Consider the following 16,783-nt stretch of genomic DNA (forward strand, 5'->3'; position numbering starts at 1 on the left):
TAAATCAATTTGGATACATGGGTTAAGGCATGATTACAAGATTCATATGTAATGGGGCATATGAAACATTGTAGAGTACCATAATTGGTTTCCCTGCATCCCTAATCTCTTATATTTGAATCCTATCTAAAAGGGAGAGGAGCACACAAGAGAGAGCCTTTGATGTCCCTCACTCTAGAGAGAGAGAGAGAGAGAGAGAGAGAGAATACTTCCTCACTTTTTCTTCATCACACATGCCGAATGTGGGGATTCTACCCGTGTGGATGCTTCTTTTTGTCACCCTTGGCCCTATTTCAAGGAGTGACATGTGGCTCTCATCCTTTTCTACATTTGGGATAGGTGAGGGAGAGTCTCTAGTTCAAGGAATTACATAGTAAAACAACCGTTTTTTTAGCTGTATTGATAAAGGTAATCCTACATATCGGATTTGTGTTTTTCTTTTTTTAGAAACTTGAGAACATCTGGGTGGTGATCTTTAAAGCTATAAAAATTTAAAATCTTATTTTAAGAACTTTTTATTTTCCACTACATTTTAAAAGTCCCAATACCACAGTTTTGGAATATCTTTATTTTTCAATTATCCCAAATGAATAGATTGAATGGCATACCACGCGCAATTAATGGCAGGCGTGACCTCCTAATTGTTCCTTATGTTGTGACCCACTTGAGTTCAACCTTATTTGGTCTCCAGGGCTAACATGAACCAACGCACCTGGTGTATGGTGTGGATCTCATGCAAGTTACCTCCCTTTGTGTGGCTACACAAGACAGTGCTAAAACGGACCTTACTGAAATGGATGAATTCTACTTTTTTATCTCCAAATCCAGCTATCGAGGTAATGCAACACCCCGCATTGGAGATAAAGAGGTGTGGGATAGCACCATTTTGCTAATTATCCTATAAGCATGGCATAGTATCAAATGTGAAATTACGGCATGCGAGATGGATGGCTCATGATTACGGTCCTCTACTATCAAAATGAAATAAACAACACACGAACATTCGGAAGACATTATTGCAATCTTGTCAAAATTTCAATCTTACATGCTAGTATAGATGGAGTCACAAAGAAGTGAATATTCCACAATAACTCAGTCGCATCTTGGTCGATGTTCTCTTGAATATTGATGTTGATAATTGAAACAATTACAAGTCGGGCCTTTCTAAATCTTGTCATCCTTGTCAAAGATCCAACCTCCATCGATTTCATGGTCTTAGTTAAAGATTGGGCCTTTGTTGAGTTCTAGAATTTCAACATACTCATCGAGCTCTTCTTTGGAAATTCAGGAAGAGAACTCACTCCTTCAAACATGTTGCTAAGGTGTGTTTGAGCTACATGGGGCCCGCTAAATGATGTATACGTTGGATCCAACCAACCATTTTAGGCCTTCAATCCAAAATCTAGCCTCATCCATAGCTTGAGTGGGCCATACCAAAGGGAACAATGAAAGACATGGTGGAAGGTTAACGCCTACAGTAGAAAATCTCAGGTGTAGTTTGCCCCAACAGAAATTTGGATCAACAAGATTCTTGAGACGTATGGTGAACATGAGGTGGTTGACAGTATGCATTTTTTTGAGTTATACACAAACAATAATGGTGGGCCCAAAAAGCTAGAACACCCTATAACTGCATGTTCTTGGATGCATCATGCATGCAAGGGAAAGGTACTTCTCTGCTTATCTTTTTTCATTTTGACCAAATTACCGTCTCCTTAGGAAAAGCTTATCCAAGCCTTTGAAAGCCCTAGGGATTATTGAATATAAATCTGTGCATGAACCTATGCAAACAAGGTTAAAAGCCTTTGAAGGCCCTAGGGATTATTGAATATAAATCTGTGCATGAACCTATGCAAACAAGGTTAAAAGCTGTAGATAACCCGGTTCCTGTAGGCCTTGGTCAAGGAGAACTTATAATGGGGGATCAACAAGTTGGAAAATCTGGCCCTTTCTATTATAGGAGTTTTCTTTTATAAAATTTTCTCACATTTCTTAATTTTATTTAATTGTGTTTTCATCAAGTTACACAACTTACATTCTATTTAGGAATTGTTTGGTCATATGGATTCAATGTGAATTAGAATTCAAATCACGATTAACATATAATTCATGTGAATTGCAATCCTCATTTGTGTTTGGCACTATGAAGAGGTATTTCATGTGAATCCAAAATTTATGTTCGACACATTCCTCCATGCATATGGCATGGATTCTACGAATTCTCACATATAATCCATTATAATGATGATGTGAAATCCACCCCCAATTATCTGGTGTGCCACTCATTTTAGCTTTAGGGCCCAAAAATCAGCCAGTTATGTGATTCAAGTGGACCATACAATTGGAAATAGTATAGCCCACTTGAATCATGGATCGGATTGATTTTTTAGGCTCTAAGGCTAAAATGGAATGACTCACCTGGTGATCAAGGTGGATTGGCACTAATTCTTGAAGTCCAATTTAGATCATTTTCATGCAAAAGTCAAAAAATTCTCACATGTGGCCCACCGTGATGTTTATGTAAAATCTACCCTGATTACCAGGTGTGTAATTCCATTTTAGCTGGAGAGCCCAAAAATCAGCATGGTCCATCATTCAGGCGGACCATATGATTGGAAACACAATACAAGCTGTCCCTCTCCCAATTGTTTCCCTTCATATGGCCCACCTAAATCACATATCAGGCTAATTTTTGAGCCCTACGTCTAAAATGGGGTGACACACCTTAGCAAGCAATCAAGGTGGATTTCACTTCAATATTGTGGTGGAGCCCACCAATTCTTAAGTGAAACTTAGGCCCATAGGATAGTGTAGCAAAGGCGATTGAAGGAGCTGCTGCTTGTGGTGACGGGGTTGGAACATCAGACCCTAAGCTCAGTCTCGGATGAAGTTCTCACTCCTATGTGATTAAATTGAAGGGATTAAGCCCTTGAAGCTATTCTAATCTCTTCCTTGGGCACATCCATTTTAGCCATCTGATTAAAGAACTTGGATATCTGATTTCTGGGATCTGAATTTGTCTTATTTCATCAGCAGCAGGTCCTTGAAAGCATTGGTGGGACGTCTATCCATGAATTTGGTCAATTCCCAAATCATCTCACCCATGAATAGCTGGAGTGGGACCATTTGACCATGTAAAAGTAGGTGAACTGATCATTTCATAGATATTTCTTCTCCAAACAACAGATGAGCTAACAACAGCTCTGTACTTAAACTCATGCATGATGTCACATTCGGCCCCCATCATCACATTTTTTCTGTTTTTTCTCCTCTCCAAATCAAGCTTTTACACAATTCATAGACTAATGAGGGAAGTTTTCACCTCAGTGCTGGATAGAAAGTCTCTTCCTCGTCATCAAATAAGAGACCTGCAAGTTCAAAGGAAGAAGAAAAGGTTATGATGATGTGAAGATGATGATACATACATATGAACATGCATGCATGCATACATGTATAGTGGGACTACGTACTTGTACAGTACATTTAAAACACGATCTCTCATGCAATTGACACCATTGGATCTTTTTCGTCGAAGTGAAAATCGAGAGGTCGAAGAATTCTTCTTTCAGACACCCGTCAACTTTTTGGAACTAAAAATTTATCTCATGATGTATGCTGTGACCAGTTTTGCAAATGCGGACAACTTGTTCTCTAACAATCTAGTAGGAGAGTCATATTCAACAATAATCCCTGATAGAACACAAAACACAACTCAAAATCAAGCATCTAGAAAGGATTTTTGGATGAAAGAACAAATCCATTTATTCATACTAACCATTATCAAGAAGCAAGACCTTGTCGCTATCAAGAACAGATGATATTCGATGTGCTATTGTAATAACTGTAGAATTAGAGAAGTGCTGCTTCAATGTTCTCTGAATTAGGTTGTCGGCCACAGTATCCACAGATGCTGTTGCTTCATCGAGCACTAAAACCTTGCTTTTCTTCAGTAGCACCCGACCTAAACAGACCAGTTGCCGCTGACCCATACTCCAATTCTCTCCGTTTTCAGCTACTGCAACACACATTAAAAGAACAAAATTAAATCAAATAATACAAACTGCATAAAAAAATAAAAAAAAGGAGAAGAAGAAGAAAAGAAGAAGAAGAAGAAGAAGAGGAAATTCAATTGGTCATTTTCTTGGAAGAATGAACTATTGGAATGTATGCCCTTCTAGTCCAATGAATTATGTTTATTTTCTTTATTAATGCTTTGTTTATTCCTTATTGTTATTGTGTATGCATGGAATGGATATGAATGGGATGCATTTGTTGGGAGACTTCATCGAGGTCTCTGTATCCCAATAGAATGAAGTAGGATACGTTCGATACGAAATACATTGAAATCTAAGTTGTCTTGTTCTTCACAGACCTAGAATATTATCATGGCCAACAGATAACTCGAAATAACTTAATCCATGGGCCACTCTATGTGATGTAACTGTTGTGCATATGATGAGTTTCTACCGTGAGATATTGTCCCACGTGCAGGTGTGTGCATGTATACACATTGACTGGATCTAAGAAGTCGAGTTTAATTGTCTAGTAGTTGCATTTTCAATGTTAAGAGGACTTAGGGTCCTAGTGAGGATTTAATTGATTACTTTGATTCCCCAATATGTGAGCCTTGTAGGTGGATAGTGGTGAGTTGGGTAATCAATCATGTTCTCATGGTCATTAGGATTTTCAACATAGGATCTACAGCTCTTATAGGTTTAGTCTTATATCAAGAATCGGAATGATTGATCAACATGGCCTGCCAAATTAGTTTTTTAAATTGTTTTGATGAAACAATTGATTTTAAAATCATCATATGCATTTTTTTTTTACAAAACCAATGGTTCAAATTTGTTATTGGATGATCAATTATGGCCGTGGGATACGATGGGTCTGGGATAGTGGGCCTTAAGGCGGCACGTAGAAGGATGTGTATGAAAGCATAAGATAGGGTGATCACATACATCCATGCGGTGTACATGTGGAAATGTCCAAACTTGTTTGACTCGGTCAAAGTTCTTGTGTGGTTAGACAAGCATGTTGTGGGTGTTGCTTGCTCTTTAAGTAACCAATAAGAATTTCCATAGAGTGCTCTCTCTATGACAAGTTGAGCTTGGTGGCAAATGCTCACAAGTCTTTTAAATACATGAGAGCAGCCAAGGAAGCCCCATAGAGTTCCGTGCTCCAGGAAAGCTATACATAAAGCGAAAATGCTAAGGTGGTTTGGTTTGAGAGAAGAAGGAGAGAGAGAGCGAGGCACTGATCGTCTTCCATTCTCCAAAAATCCATAAACAATACGGTTGGTTTTAAATTCATGTTAATTCATGAATGCCTAAAATAGATTTGATTTGATTTGATTTATTCCGCTTCTGCCACGTGCAAACGCTTTCACAAACTATACAAATGGGTCCCACATTTAAGTTGTCCAAGATTCCAAATTGTTCATACTAGGCTTGTGAATGGAAATACCCCAAAATTCTCCTCCATCTGGTGATCTAAATGTCTGATTGGATTCTTGTTAACTGTGGACAATTTGTTGGAACTGTCCAATTTCAATGGAAGCTAGGATAATCTGATAGTGGGAAATCAAGGCACGACCCTTTGATGGGTCCCACCTGATCATCGCTTACCAAGAGGTCCATCCCACCTATGCCAGTTAACAATTATGTGATGAATCTAAGTATGAACAGAACCTGCGGAATAAAGCTTTTCCTCTTTCTTACTAACTTCTCTCAAGTGGCACTTAACTAGAGCCTGAAACAAAAGAGATATTGCATTAGCAAATCATCATGCGCAAGCATCAAACGACAAGTATGAGAATATTATTAGAGATGTGTGCATAGTAAAACCAATGAACCTCCCAAATCTGTTCATCTGTATACTCTTCAAGTGGGTCAAGGTTGCTCCGCACAGTCCCCTCAAACATAGTTGGATCCTGTGGTATGATGCTTAATCTGGACCTTAGATCATGCAATCCTATTGTTGAGATGTCAACGCCATCAATCAGAATCTGACCACTTGCAGGTTCTATGATACGGAAGAGTGTTTGTATGAGAGTAGACTTTCCACTACCGGTTCTCCCAACAATCCCAATCTTCATTCCTTTGGCAAAACTGCATGTGAGACCTTTTAGAACAAGAGGCATATGTGGGGCGTAGCGGACCTGCACCCATTAGCATAGAGACAAACATACTGAGCAATGAGCTATTCTTTGAAAGGCAAGCAAGATGCATTCAAACCTGTTACACTAAAATGTCTGTACATACACCATTAGTTGGCCCCCAAAATCATCCCTGACTCAGGTAAATTGGGCTGATATACCTGCTGACTCAGGCAAGTCGTGACACTACTACAGACCGAACAAGTCAATCCGAGCCACCAAGTCTAAAAACCATGATAGGAACTAATATGATAATACACTAAGATGCATTTCAATAACATCATACAACATGGGTTGTTTCACTCGGTATAAAGGGTTGACCATGGCATAAAACAGCTGATAATCAAATAATCAGTGATGAAAATATGAATACCCAAGAAGCTTCCATAAAAATGAAACTTGAGCTCACCTGCAAATCATTGACGTCAATTTGTCCATCTGATGGCCAATTACGATCTGGTCTGTTTGCTTCTACCACAAGCGGAGATTCTCTAGGGATGCATGTGTACTGAAGTATTCTCTCAACGGATATGATTTTATTATCAAGATTGCTAAGATTCCAAATGACCAATGCCTGGAGTGCATTCAAATTAAGCCCATATGTCACTGCTAAGCCTGCAATGCCTGAAAGTAGGAAAGCAATGTAAGTGAAATTCCAATGCCACATGTCTACAATCAACGGTCACAATTGGATTTTTTTTTTTTTTTTTTTAATTTAAAAGTTTCAGAAATTCTTACTTGGATTAATTACTCCCATTGGCATTGAGATCATGATAACCAAAGAGAACGCAAATGTAATAGATGACAACATATCCAAGCGGAAGCATAACCATTCCATTGCACTGGCATTATGAAACTTAGGTTGGGAATGCCCATCAATCAGATGGAGAGTTTCTCTCATGAATCTTGATTCCTGGTTGAAACTCCTGATTGTCGTCAATCCTGATATTGATTCGGCAAAATGTTGTATGATAGGAGCATTGCGTACTCCAACAAAACGGGAGAGTTCTCGTGCTGCAGTGATGTAGTACCTCTGTGGCGCAATGAGATTGGTTGTATGCAGATTCATGTGGATTGAAATCCTTAGTTTGACAATTTGTAGTTTTGGAACTGTAACCTTACTACTAAACAGTCTATGATATGATATAAACAAAATGATCAAATGGGGATGGCAACTCACAATTATAACCAAAGCCCAGAGTTCTGTGATTCCCACTTTATTGAATTGAGTTATTGCAAATTTGATTGAATTGAGAATCCAAACACGGCCAAAATGTACATGAAAACACAATATCGTTGGGAAAAGGGATAGCAGTAATGAAATCGGTAGTTCAACTTCATAAGTCATATGATATCTCATTACCCATCCAATTGCTCTAGTCATAGCCAATTTGAAAAATTCAAAGAGTGAACCATGGTGTTAATTATCAAGTAGCTGACAAGATAACCCCAAAAATATTTTTTGGTTTTTGAACTACCGTTCCTATGTTCAACATAGGCATATGCATTACCTGATACCAAATGCAAGCAGCAACTGTGGGGATAAAAACGACGAAAACCTGCCACGCAACCTGTGACATTACTGCTATGATTCCCAGTAGTTGTATTATTGAAAAGGCAACTGATCCTATCTGAAAAGGAATCGATACATCAACTGCACTTTGATCGGTTGACGCCTGCAAGAACAAAAAGACACCCAATTAACAGACAGCATTGGCTCTTAGAATCATCAAGGGTGGGTTTGGATGTTCAATTCTATTTAATTGGAATAAACAATTCAAAGTGAAGACATGACCAAACTGCAAATTGTAATTTCAAGCATTGCAAGTGTGACTTGAAATGATTGTAATGGTAATTTGGGGGATCAATCTCTCATTATGAATGGAGTAGAGCTGGCCCGTTTACCAGTTATTGGATTGAATTTTTTCAGTTTATCTCAATTGAATGTCTAAACATGCCTGAAAATAGTGACATGGCTTGCATTTCGAAACAGGAGAGATGTTCGCTTACTCTGTTAAGTATACGCCCACTTGGAGTGGCATCAAAGAAAGACATTGGAGCCCTAAAGAGGCATGTATGCATTTTGTTAAATAGCAATGTTGCTGTCTTATAACCAGCTATTGCTTGAATCAAAGCTCTTACAAGGACACAAATGGAGCTCCCAAGGGCCAAAACGACATAGACAACGATGAGAAGTGAACCTCTAACTCGCGGTTCTGCATCTTCTGACACTGGAGCTGCCCAAGCCATCCAATAATTGCTGGCTATCTGAAGAAGCAGAAAGAGAATTTGGGCCAGCAATATCAGTGGTACAAGAGCTCCCCCATGTAACTCTGTAACGTATTTCCAGTAGACAGACAGACCAACATTTCCTTTCTCCCTTTCTTCCTCTTGGATGAGCTGTCCGTTCTGTCCAGTTATTTCATCGGTCTTTCCATTCAGTTGATCTCTCTCCTCTTCTTTGCTCAATTCCTGTATTCTACTTTCTATATTACATAAACCATCTTTCATGTGAGAACTCGAACTTTCAGCAGTAAGTTGCTGGGTGTTGCAGGACGTCTCCATAGAATCAAGGGTTGACAAAGCTTTCTTATGTGCACCAACCAGTTCCATAAAATCCGTTCCTGAATTAAGATTGTCGTTGTACTTGCCTGCTTGTGTGATCATTCCATCTCTCATAACCTGTAAAATCATAGAAAATAGTCTTTCTTATACATTGTAGATCCGCATAACGAGGGTCATGGAAATCAAACCATTGAAAAGAAACAAACAGAAAACTGCTCACCAGGATAAGATCCGCATATGGTAGAAACTCTACTTGATGGGTTACAAAAATCACCGTTTTTGAACGCAAAAGGCCCAGTAGACACTCCTGCCATACATATTTTGTTAGCAATTTTAAGGGTCTTGGTGATGAAAATACTTAAATAATTGAAAATAATCAAAACAACATAACAGTATGACAGTCTCTTAGGTGGTTTGAATCTGGAGAGAGAGAGAGAGAGAGAGAGAGAGAGAGAGAGAGAGAGAGAGAGAGAGAGAGACTCATGTTTAGAGAGAGAGAGAGAGAGACTCATGTTTCTATCTATGGGATACTATAGGGTGAGAGTGTATTGTCTTTGGATGCTTCTCTTGTTGTATACTACACCCACACCCAATAAATTTCCATAGAAAATGAGTTCTCTTGTGCTATACTACACCCACACCCAATAAATTTCCATAGAAAATGAGTAAAACAGAACTCTCTCTCTCTCTCTCCTCACAGAATTTGAGACTTGAGGAGTATAACTCACTCTTTCACATGAAGCTAGAGTCCAACACAGTGACCTCGAATTGTATTAGTTTAAATTCTAAGTAATTAGATTTGGTCTTGATTGTGTACTACTAGTACAGTTATCAATTTCAAGGTTGTAATTTGAGGTGTTTTTTCTTTTGAGGAATGTTGCACTCCCCCCTCTTTGATCTATCACTCATCAACCTTTGTGCATGGAAAGAAAAGGATGGAGTGTTTTTCTTTCTTGCATCACAAGGGAAAGCCTTTTACGGCTTCATGGATAGTCCCACAAACTTTTTAGGTGAAAGAGAAAATGCAAAAACAATTTGCATTTCTTATCTATCTATCTACACACGCACCCACACGCACGCAAATTCTATTTGGTTGTGTTTGGATGAACAACTGAATTGAATTGCAAACATTCATTTCAATCAAGAGGAAATGACTGACTGTAATGGTATTTGCTTGTATTCATAATGAAGTAGCCCTCCAACCAAAGTTGGATTCTTATTAAGTCCAGTTTGGAAGTGAAACCAATGCCAATTGGATTCTAGTCTCTGAATATGAATATGAAGGTAGTTGTAATTCAGTTCTTCCACTTCATCAAAATTAGGAGCTAAAAGAAGAGTTACCTTGAAAAGGTGGGTTCCTGTGTGAGCATCCACAGCGCTAAAAGGATCGTCGAACAGATAAATGTCAGCATCCTGGTACAAAGCACGTGCGATCTGTATTCTTTGTTTCTGTCCACCGCTCAAGTTGATCCCTCTCTCACCTATAATCGTCTGATCCCGGAACGGTAGAATCTCCAAGTCTTTCTTCAGCAAACATGCTCCAAGGACACGCTCGTACCTCTCTCTATCCATTTCCTTACCAAACAGGACATTGTCCTGTACCGTGCCGCTCTGTATCCAAGGAGACTGAGCAACATAGGCCCTTTTCTCCATCATCTCAATAGTCCCGGATATCTTTGGGACTTCACCCAAGATGCAAGAGAGCAAGCTTGACTTCCCTGAACCAACTGCTCCACAAACAGCCACCCGCATGCCATGCAACACTTGAAAATTCAAATCTTTCAGTGTAGGATTCTCTGTAGACAGATCCCAAGAAAAACACCCATTGTTTATTTTGATTGCGACCTCTGAAGCTTCTGGAAGCTTCTCAACTGCAACAGGTGGAAGCTCGTTGAGGCGAAGGAAGGATGCAATTCTGTCAAGGGAAACCTTGGTTTGAGCAAGCACCGAAATTGTGTCAGGAAGATTATAGATAGGCTCTTGTAAGATCCGAAATGCTGCGACCGCAGACAGAATCCTTCCGGGTGTTAGTGGGACACCCAAAGACAGACAGGCGCCGAATGCAGCCACTGACATGAATGTAGGTGCACCATAGTAAAGAAATGTTGCTACAGCTGAAGCGAATGCTTTTTTCTTCAACCAAGCAGTTTCGACCTTCCTGAGCTCTAGTATTCTGGACAAGAATCTCATTTCCCAACCTTGAAGCTTGAGTGTTCTCATGTTCCGCATGATCTCAGACATTGATTTCATCCGCATGTCCTTTGCCTCCATCATCTTGGTTTGGAACCGCTCCTCCAACTTACCAAAAGGAATGTTCGCCAGCATAACTGCTATGGATGCCACCAAAGCAACAAGTGAAGTGGGGCCCAGATTCTTGTACAAGATCAACAAGGCCAGCCCAACTTGTGTTGGGACCAGCCAGAGATCGATCATATACCAACTGAATTCCCCGACCATTTCTGCATCGACACTTATTAAATTGATGATCTCCCCACAGCTATTGCCTTGCCTTGACTGGCTCGACAGTAACAGACCTTTGTGGAATATCATCGCGACCAGTGCTGCTCGGCCCCGCATCCCGGCCCGTTGTATTCTGAAAAACCAATGCCTTTGTGCAAGGCACTCAACAAGTTTCGCAGCAATAAATGCCGAAACCAACACATACCCTTCGTGCTGGAACTCTTGATAGCCGTCTAGGTGTTGAACGAAGGCGTCAATCAGGTAGGGACCAACATAAGAAGTGAATGTGTATAGAAGAGAGAAGAAACACGACCACAGTACTTCTTTCCATACAGATAAGAACAAAGCTTTCGACAATTTAAGTGTTCCAATTCCATCAGAATGACAATTTCTACTATCCCATTCAAGCTTATCTCTAAAAACAGAGAAGACCCCATTAACACGATCGTCATCTGCAAGCAGGGGGACATCACCAAGATCCAATGTTTTCTTGTTACCGGCAGAAATTATATGGCCCGCCCAAGAGAATGTAAGGATGCTAAGAAAGCTGGCATTTGAATAAGGACTTGCATCGTCCTCGGCACTCTTCTTGCAAGCTCCCCCATTCAAAAGAGGCTCTTCGAGAAGAGGGGTCTCTTCTTCATCCCTCTTTCCAAAGAATCCGGCGTAACAAAGGAATGAACCGATAAGAACTGACCCGAAATCCAAAACCCACAAATGGGTCGGTAGAATTCTAAGTTTTCTACAGAAAACAAGGTCTATAATAATGAAAGAACAGCACATGAAGAAGTATAAATTCCACCAAACCCTTAGAAACATAGGGAATTTCTTCTCTTTTGAGCGATAGAACTCGACATGCAAATACATGGAGATCACGAACCAAACAAAAGTTCTAAGGACTAAATCCAATTGTGTGGGAAGCTTCTCATGAGACCAACAATGTCCATTCCAAACAGAGCAGTTGAAAATGCATAGAATGAGATAAAACAAAGAGAGGCATAAAGAAGAGAAAAGGGTTGGCTTGTAATACAAAAAGTTACTGTTTTTCAGCCTCTCTTTTGAATGTTGATGGCCATCCATCTTACTTCTTTTGATGGCCCATGTAATGGACAATACAAGCACGAAAACAAGATGGGAAGAGAATGAAAACCCATGTAGGAAATTGGGTTGTAGAAGAAAAGAACTGCTTGTATGCATGGGTACATATGGTTGTAATAAGAACATGGACATACCATTCCTTGCTCCATACAAGACATCCATTGCTGCAAGTTCTGATTTCCTTCTCTTGGAGTAGTACCTTTGATTTTGAATGTGAAGGAGAGAATCTACTGACCCTAAAAGCAAACTGCTTCAAAAGTCCATGTTCGCTCATAAGGTGGGCCACACCTGCATGCAAGTGGTAGAAAGTAGGAGTGCAAGTAGTTGAATGGCTACAGGGCCTCAAAGGCCCATTAAATATGGGCCTAAGTTATGTCTTTTATGGTACCATTGTATGTATTGGGACACTTAGTCCAATCCATAGATCCAGACCGTTTATTAGGTCAACGGATATTTTATGGCCAACCGTGAAAACATCTCACCAATCTGACAAAAATTGATCAATGGGCTTTAATATAGACGGTCATGCTTATTTACACAAAATAATTCCAATAGATAATTTGATCCATTTATTTGTTAGGGGCCATCATGGATTGATGATGATTCTAAAGAGTTATTTTTGTTAGGGAATCGTAACCATCTCATCCATTGCTTGGAAAAGGGACGGCTATAGAAACTAAGGTCAAATCAAGGATGGATAGGATCATCTAATCAGTGTAAATTTGGGTTTCTTGGTAGCTAGATTGTCTATCAAGACTGTCCATCAGGTCCATACAACTCTTCTTTCGCTATTTTGCAAAATTAACAGCAATTGGAGGGTCCTGAACATGTGCTTGGACTATCTTCTACAAATGATTTTGTCCAGTGATTGGATGGTTGGATCAGTATGATTTTTTAAAGGAAGCCTGCGACGAGTGGGTTGGACCTAATGGATAGTCTAGATGGGTGATGTGGTCCCAGGCGAATCCAACTGCAACTACCTGCATGGAAAGGTTTTCATACATTGTACTTCCCTGGGCCTACGTGTCTTCGTTGGGCTAATCTTGGGCCCAATCCAACTCGAGTCCAAGTCAGCGTTTCTTGGGCTCCAAGACACACACAGAGAGAGAGAGAGAGAGAGAGAGAGAGAGAGAGAGAGAGAGAGATCTCACATGTGAGGAGGGTACATCTCACTCATCTAAAAGATGCACACCAACATAATTATTAGGTGAACCAAAAATAAAGTTGATCCAATTATAAAATGAGCTGGTCTATAAAAATAATATACACCACTCAAAACATCCAAATTCAAGTGTAGCCTATATGATGATTTGATCAGGCTAAGCTTTTGTTTATGCAATCATAATGATGGGGCGCATATCTTGGATGGATTGGATGTTATACATATATCACGTGGGCCGCATACAATATATGTAGGAAACATTTCACTAACTATCATGCAAAACCCACAAAAATGAAATAATCCTTGATGTGGCCTTATTTTCTATAATCATACTTTCTCCACACCACGTCGTGATTGTCTAAAAGCGATACTTTCAAAACCATGATTCGGTCAGTCTTTGAGTAGAACCGGCTCAGGTCAACATCAAGAGCAGCGAACTTTCAAGTTTTTAGCTATTTTGGTACGTTTCGGGCTCCCTTGATAGAGTAATGACCTAAGGGGCTAAGTACATGAGAGAAGGTCCCAACATATCTGGACTGTCCATCATGTTCAGTCCACTCTTTATAAGCTTTCTTGAAAGCCTTTGGCAGGAAGTTCTTGTGCAAGGATGTTGGGTGGGGCCCACTGAGATGTTTGTGAGAAATCGACAGTCTCACTGGTCGATCGCTTTGCTTATTCCATACGGGAAGTTTTGACCCACCCAACTGAGGCTTTCTTGGGACTTGCAGGTCATATAAGGGTTCTAAAGGTGCTCCTCACTGGTCTTTCTCCTCCTGATGGTTAAGCCTACTCAATAAACAATTTATTTTATCCACTCAATATATATTCATTTCCTCATCTTCCTCCGTGAGCGAGAAGCAACATCATTTCATTCTTTCCGCCTATTTCCTACGATCTGGCTCCCGCTGGATATACTCCTCTCTTTATCGCTATGATGGGACCGAAAATCCTAAGGCCTATTTACAGTCATTATATTTATACTGCATTGACGTTTGCCGAGGATGATGCCAATTTAATCTGACTATTCCAGAGGAGCTTAGTGGGCTTTGGACTGGTTCTTCCGATCGGCTCAATGAAAACCATCTGTTTCGAGAGCTCATTTTAGGACATGCTACCAAAAATGGTGTGTATCCAATACTTAAGTGGGTCACACGAGAGGAAACAGTGGGGGTTCAGTGTGAATCGTTGAAACATTCTTGTGGCCATAAAATTTGTGTCAGGTAAATTTTTATTTTTTATTTTTTTTCTTTTTGGTATTCCTATTAAGGTTTCAACATGAAGAATTTTCCCCCCCAATTTTACCTCGTGTGACCTATTTTAGTTTTGGATCCACCTCATTTTTTGTCACATGTCTTGGAATGATCTCTCAAAACAGATGAACAAGGTGAATTTCTCACAAACATGGGATGCAAGGGATGATCCAAGTAGTGATGTAAACTCAACGAGCCTAAATACAACCATGTGCACAGAAAGGTTTCTATACAGCGCTCAATATTTCTCCTCTTAAGAAGCAGATCCAATGCTCAAGTGGACCACATCACAAGAAGCCGTGGTGATAATGACACCCATTGTTGGAACTTTTATTTGACCTATCGTAATGTTTATTGCGATCCAACCTATTTATAAGGTTACATAGATCTGCATGAAGGGAAAATACAAATTTCAACTTGATTTAAAATTTGTGTGCCTTATGAAAGTTTTAATGATGCGTGTTCAATTCCAAGTATGTAGTTGACTTGGGCCTTGGATCTATCTCATTTTTCATCTCATACTTTAAAATTATCTGAAAAAATGAATGAATAGCATAGATAAAACCCATACATTACAATGAAACTCAGCTTAGACCATTTTGGTACAGTGGGGAAGGACTCAATCTCTTCCCCTCAAGACAGTAAAAATTATCTCTCTTAAGAAATGGTTTTACCACAGCCGTATCTAATTCTAAAAGCCTTTATTATTATTATTATTATTATTATTACCCTTTATTATCACTATTTTTATGCTGCCAAATGGCTTTTAGAAGGTGATTGATTTTTCAAATTACCTTGTAAATACGAGTAAGTAAACAATTATAGTTTTTAATATCGATTTGGCAAGAGGTGAGTATTTCCTCCTCCAAAATCGATCTAAAGAAGGTTTGCTTAAATTTGCGGCCCCATTGGGATGTGTGTGACTTATCTGTCTGTCCATCTCTTTTCACCAACATATTTTAGAACATGGGCTAATAAATGAGGGAGATCTAAAGTCTAAGTGGACCATACCACAAAAAACAATGTCCCAAAGATGTCTTCCATTGAAATTTGTTTATATCCACACAGCTCACATTGATGTTTGTGCGTCATCTAAATTATTCATAAGGTCACATAGACATAGATAAAGGGACAAGGCAAATATCAGCTTGTTCCAAAGCTTTTAGAGAACACAACAAATTTTCAACAATTCTCATGTTTCCATTGGTGTGGGCGACTTGAGCTTTGCATCTCTTTCATTTTTAAAATTTTTTTGCCTCACCCCCTAAATTGAAGGGGCTGGAGGAATGGATGTCATGGGTAAGACTCATTCTATCCCATTCATTAGTACTAGTTATCGATACTTCGTCATATTTGTTCTAGCTCATGAAGGAGTCCTGCACTGGGGTGTACACGGACCGAGCTAGCTCAGTTAGCTTGACTCGGATCAAATCCAACTCGAATCGAACTCAGATCGAATCAGTTTGGTAACTTGGTTACTTTGCCATTGATGTTGCTCACCAATTATTTGATAAAATGACTCAACCAAATGTAGTCGGTGGCAAGGAAGGTTTGACTAGTGGCAAGAAAGGTTTAGCAGTGGCAAGCAATGTATGTACATTAAACAAATATCTTTTTTCTTTTTCTTTTTTTCTTTTTTTTTTTGATTTTTATGTTACTTAGAAGGTGTTTCATAAAACACTGGTAAAACCATTGCCTCTGTTTTACAAAAAGTGGAATTGTGAAGTTACAGTTCAAGTGTTTGTGGAATTGTCTTAATGACGAACTCGGCTCGATCTTGGCTTGAACTCGGCCCGAGCTGTTGACTGAACCGAGCCGAGCTAGCCAGTCAGGCTCAAGGACCAAGCTGAGCCAAGTTCAAGCTAAGGTCTGCCAGTGTTCAAGCTGAGTCCAGCTGAGGCCAGCTCGACTCGATGTACACCCCTAGTCCTACACTTAAAAAAAAAAAAAAATAGTGACTGTTCTAGAAGATATGAGACATACACAAATTTCTTTTGTGATTCGTTTAAAAGAAATTTAACAATCGATACTATAAGACTATGACAATTATTACATGAGGTCTATTACACGCAAGATGCAAACGCACTTGAT

At 39.5% G+C, this 16,783-nt stretch overlaps 1 protein-coding gene across 5 annotated transcripts; it reads right to left on the reverse strand.

Moving 5' to 3' along the window:
• Positions 1–3,216: 3,216 nt before the first annotated feature.
• Positions 3,217–12,635, reverse strand: LOC131223213 (ABC transporter C family member 3-like). Of its 5 annotated transcripts, XM_058218536.1 has the most exons (12): positions 12,415–12,633; positions 10,064–11,415; positions 8,943–9,029; positions 8,168–8,839; positions 7,669–7,833; positions 6,896–7,190; positions 6,567–6,781; positions 5,855–6,160; positions 5,691–5,751; positions 3,776–4,015; positions 3,482–3,690; positions 3,230–3,368 (listed from the first exon to the last, which is right to left on the reverse strand). In XM_058218536.1, the coding sequence occupies exons 1-11, from the start codon at positions 12,440–12,442 to the stop codon at positions 3,599–3,601; spliced, it is 3,513 nt and encodes a 1,170-aa protein (XP_058074519.1). In that variant the 5' UTR covers positions 12,443–12,633; the 3' UTR covers positions 3,230–3,368; positions 3,482–3,598. The 5 variants fall into 5 exon arrangements, with proteins under 5 accessions (XP_058074516.1, XP_058074519.1, XP_058074515.1 ...); XM_058218532.1 differs by having other exon boundaries at positions 10,064–12,635; XM_058218533.1 differs by lacking the exon at positions 3,482–3,690 and having other exon boundaries at positions 3,217–3,368; positions 10,064–12,635.
• Between the last annotated feature and the right edge of the window lie 4,148 nt (positions 12,636–16,783).

The sequence above is a fragment of the Magnolia sinica genome, chromosome 13 (genome assembly GCF_029962835.1).
Source record: "Magnolia sinica isolate HGM2019 chromosome 13, MsV1, whole genome shotgun sequence".
Taxonomy (NCBI): domain Eukaryota; kingdom Viridiplantae; phylum Streptophyta; class Magnoliopsida; order Magnoliales; family Magnoliaceae; genus Magnolia; species Magnolia sinica.

Excerpts from the sequence above, each read along its gene's own strand:
- LOC131223213 (XM_058218532.1), bottom strand. The coding sequence starts at position 12,442 with ATGGATGTCTTGTATGGAGCAAGGAATGGTATGTCCATGTTCTTATTA. Across the intron at positions 7,191-7,668 it reads CTGCTTGCATTTGGTATCAG|AGGTACTACATCACTGCAGC; the intron begins GTAATGCATATG and ends ATTGCGCCACAG. Across the intron at positions 5,752-5,854 it reads CAGATGAACAGATTTGGGAG|GCTCTAGTTAAGTGCCACTT; the intron begins GTTCATTGGTTT and ends CTTTTGTTTCAG.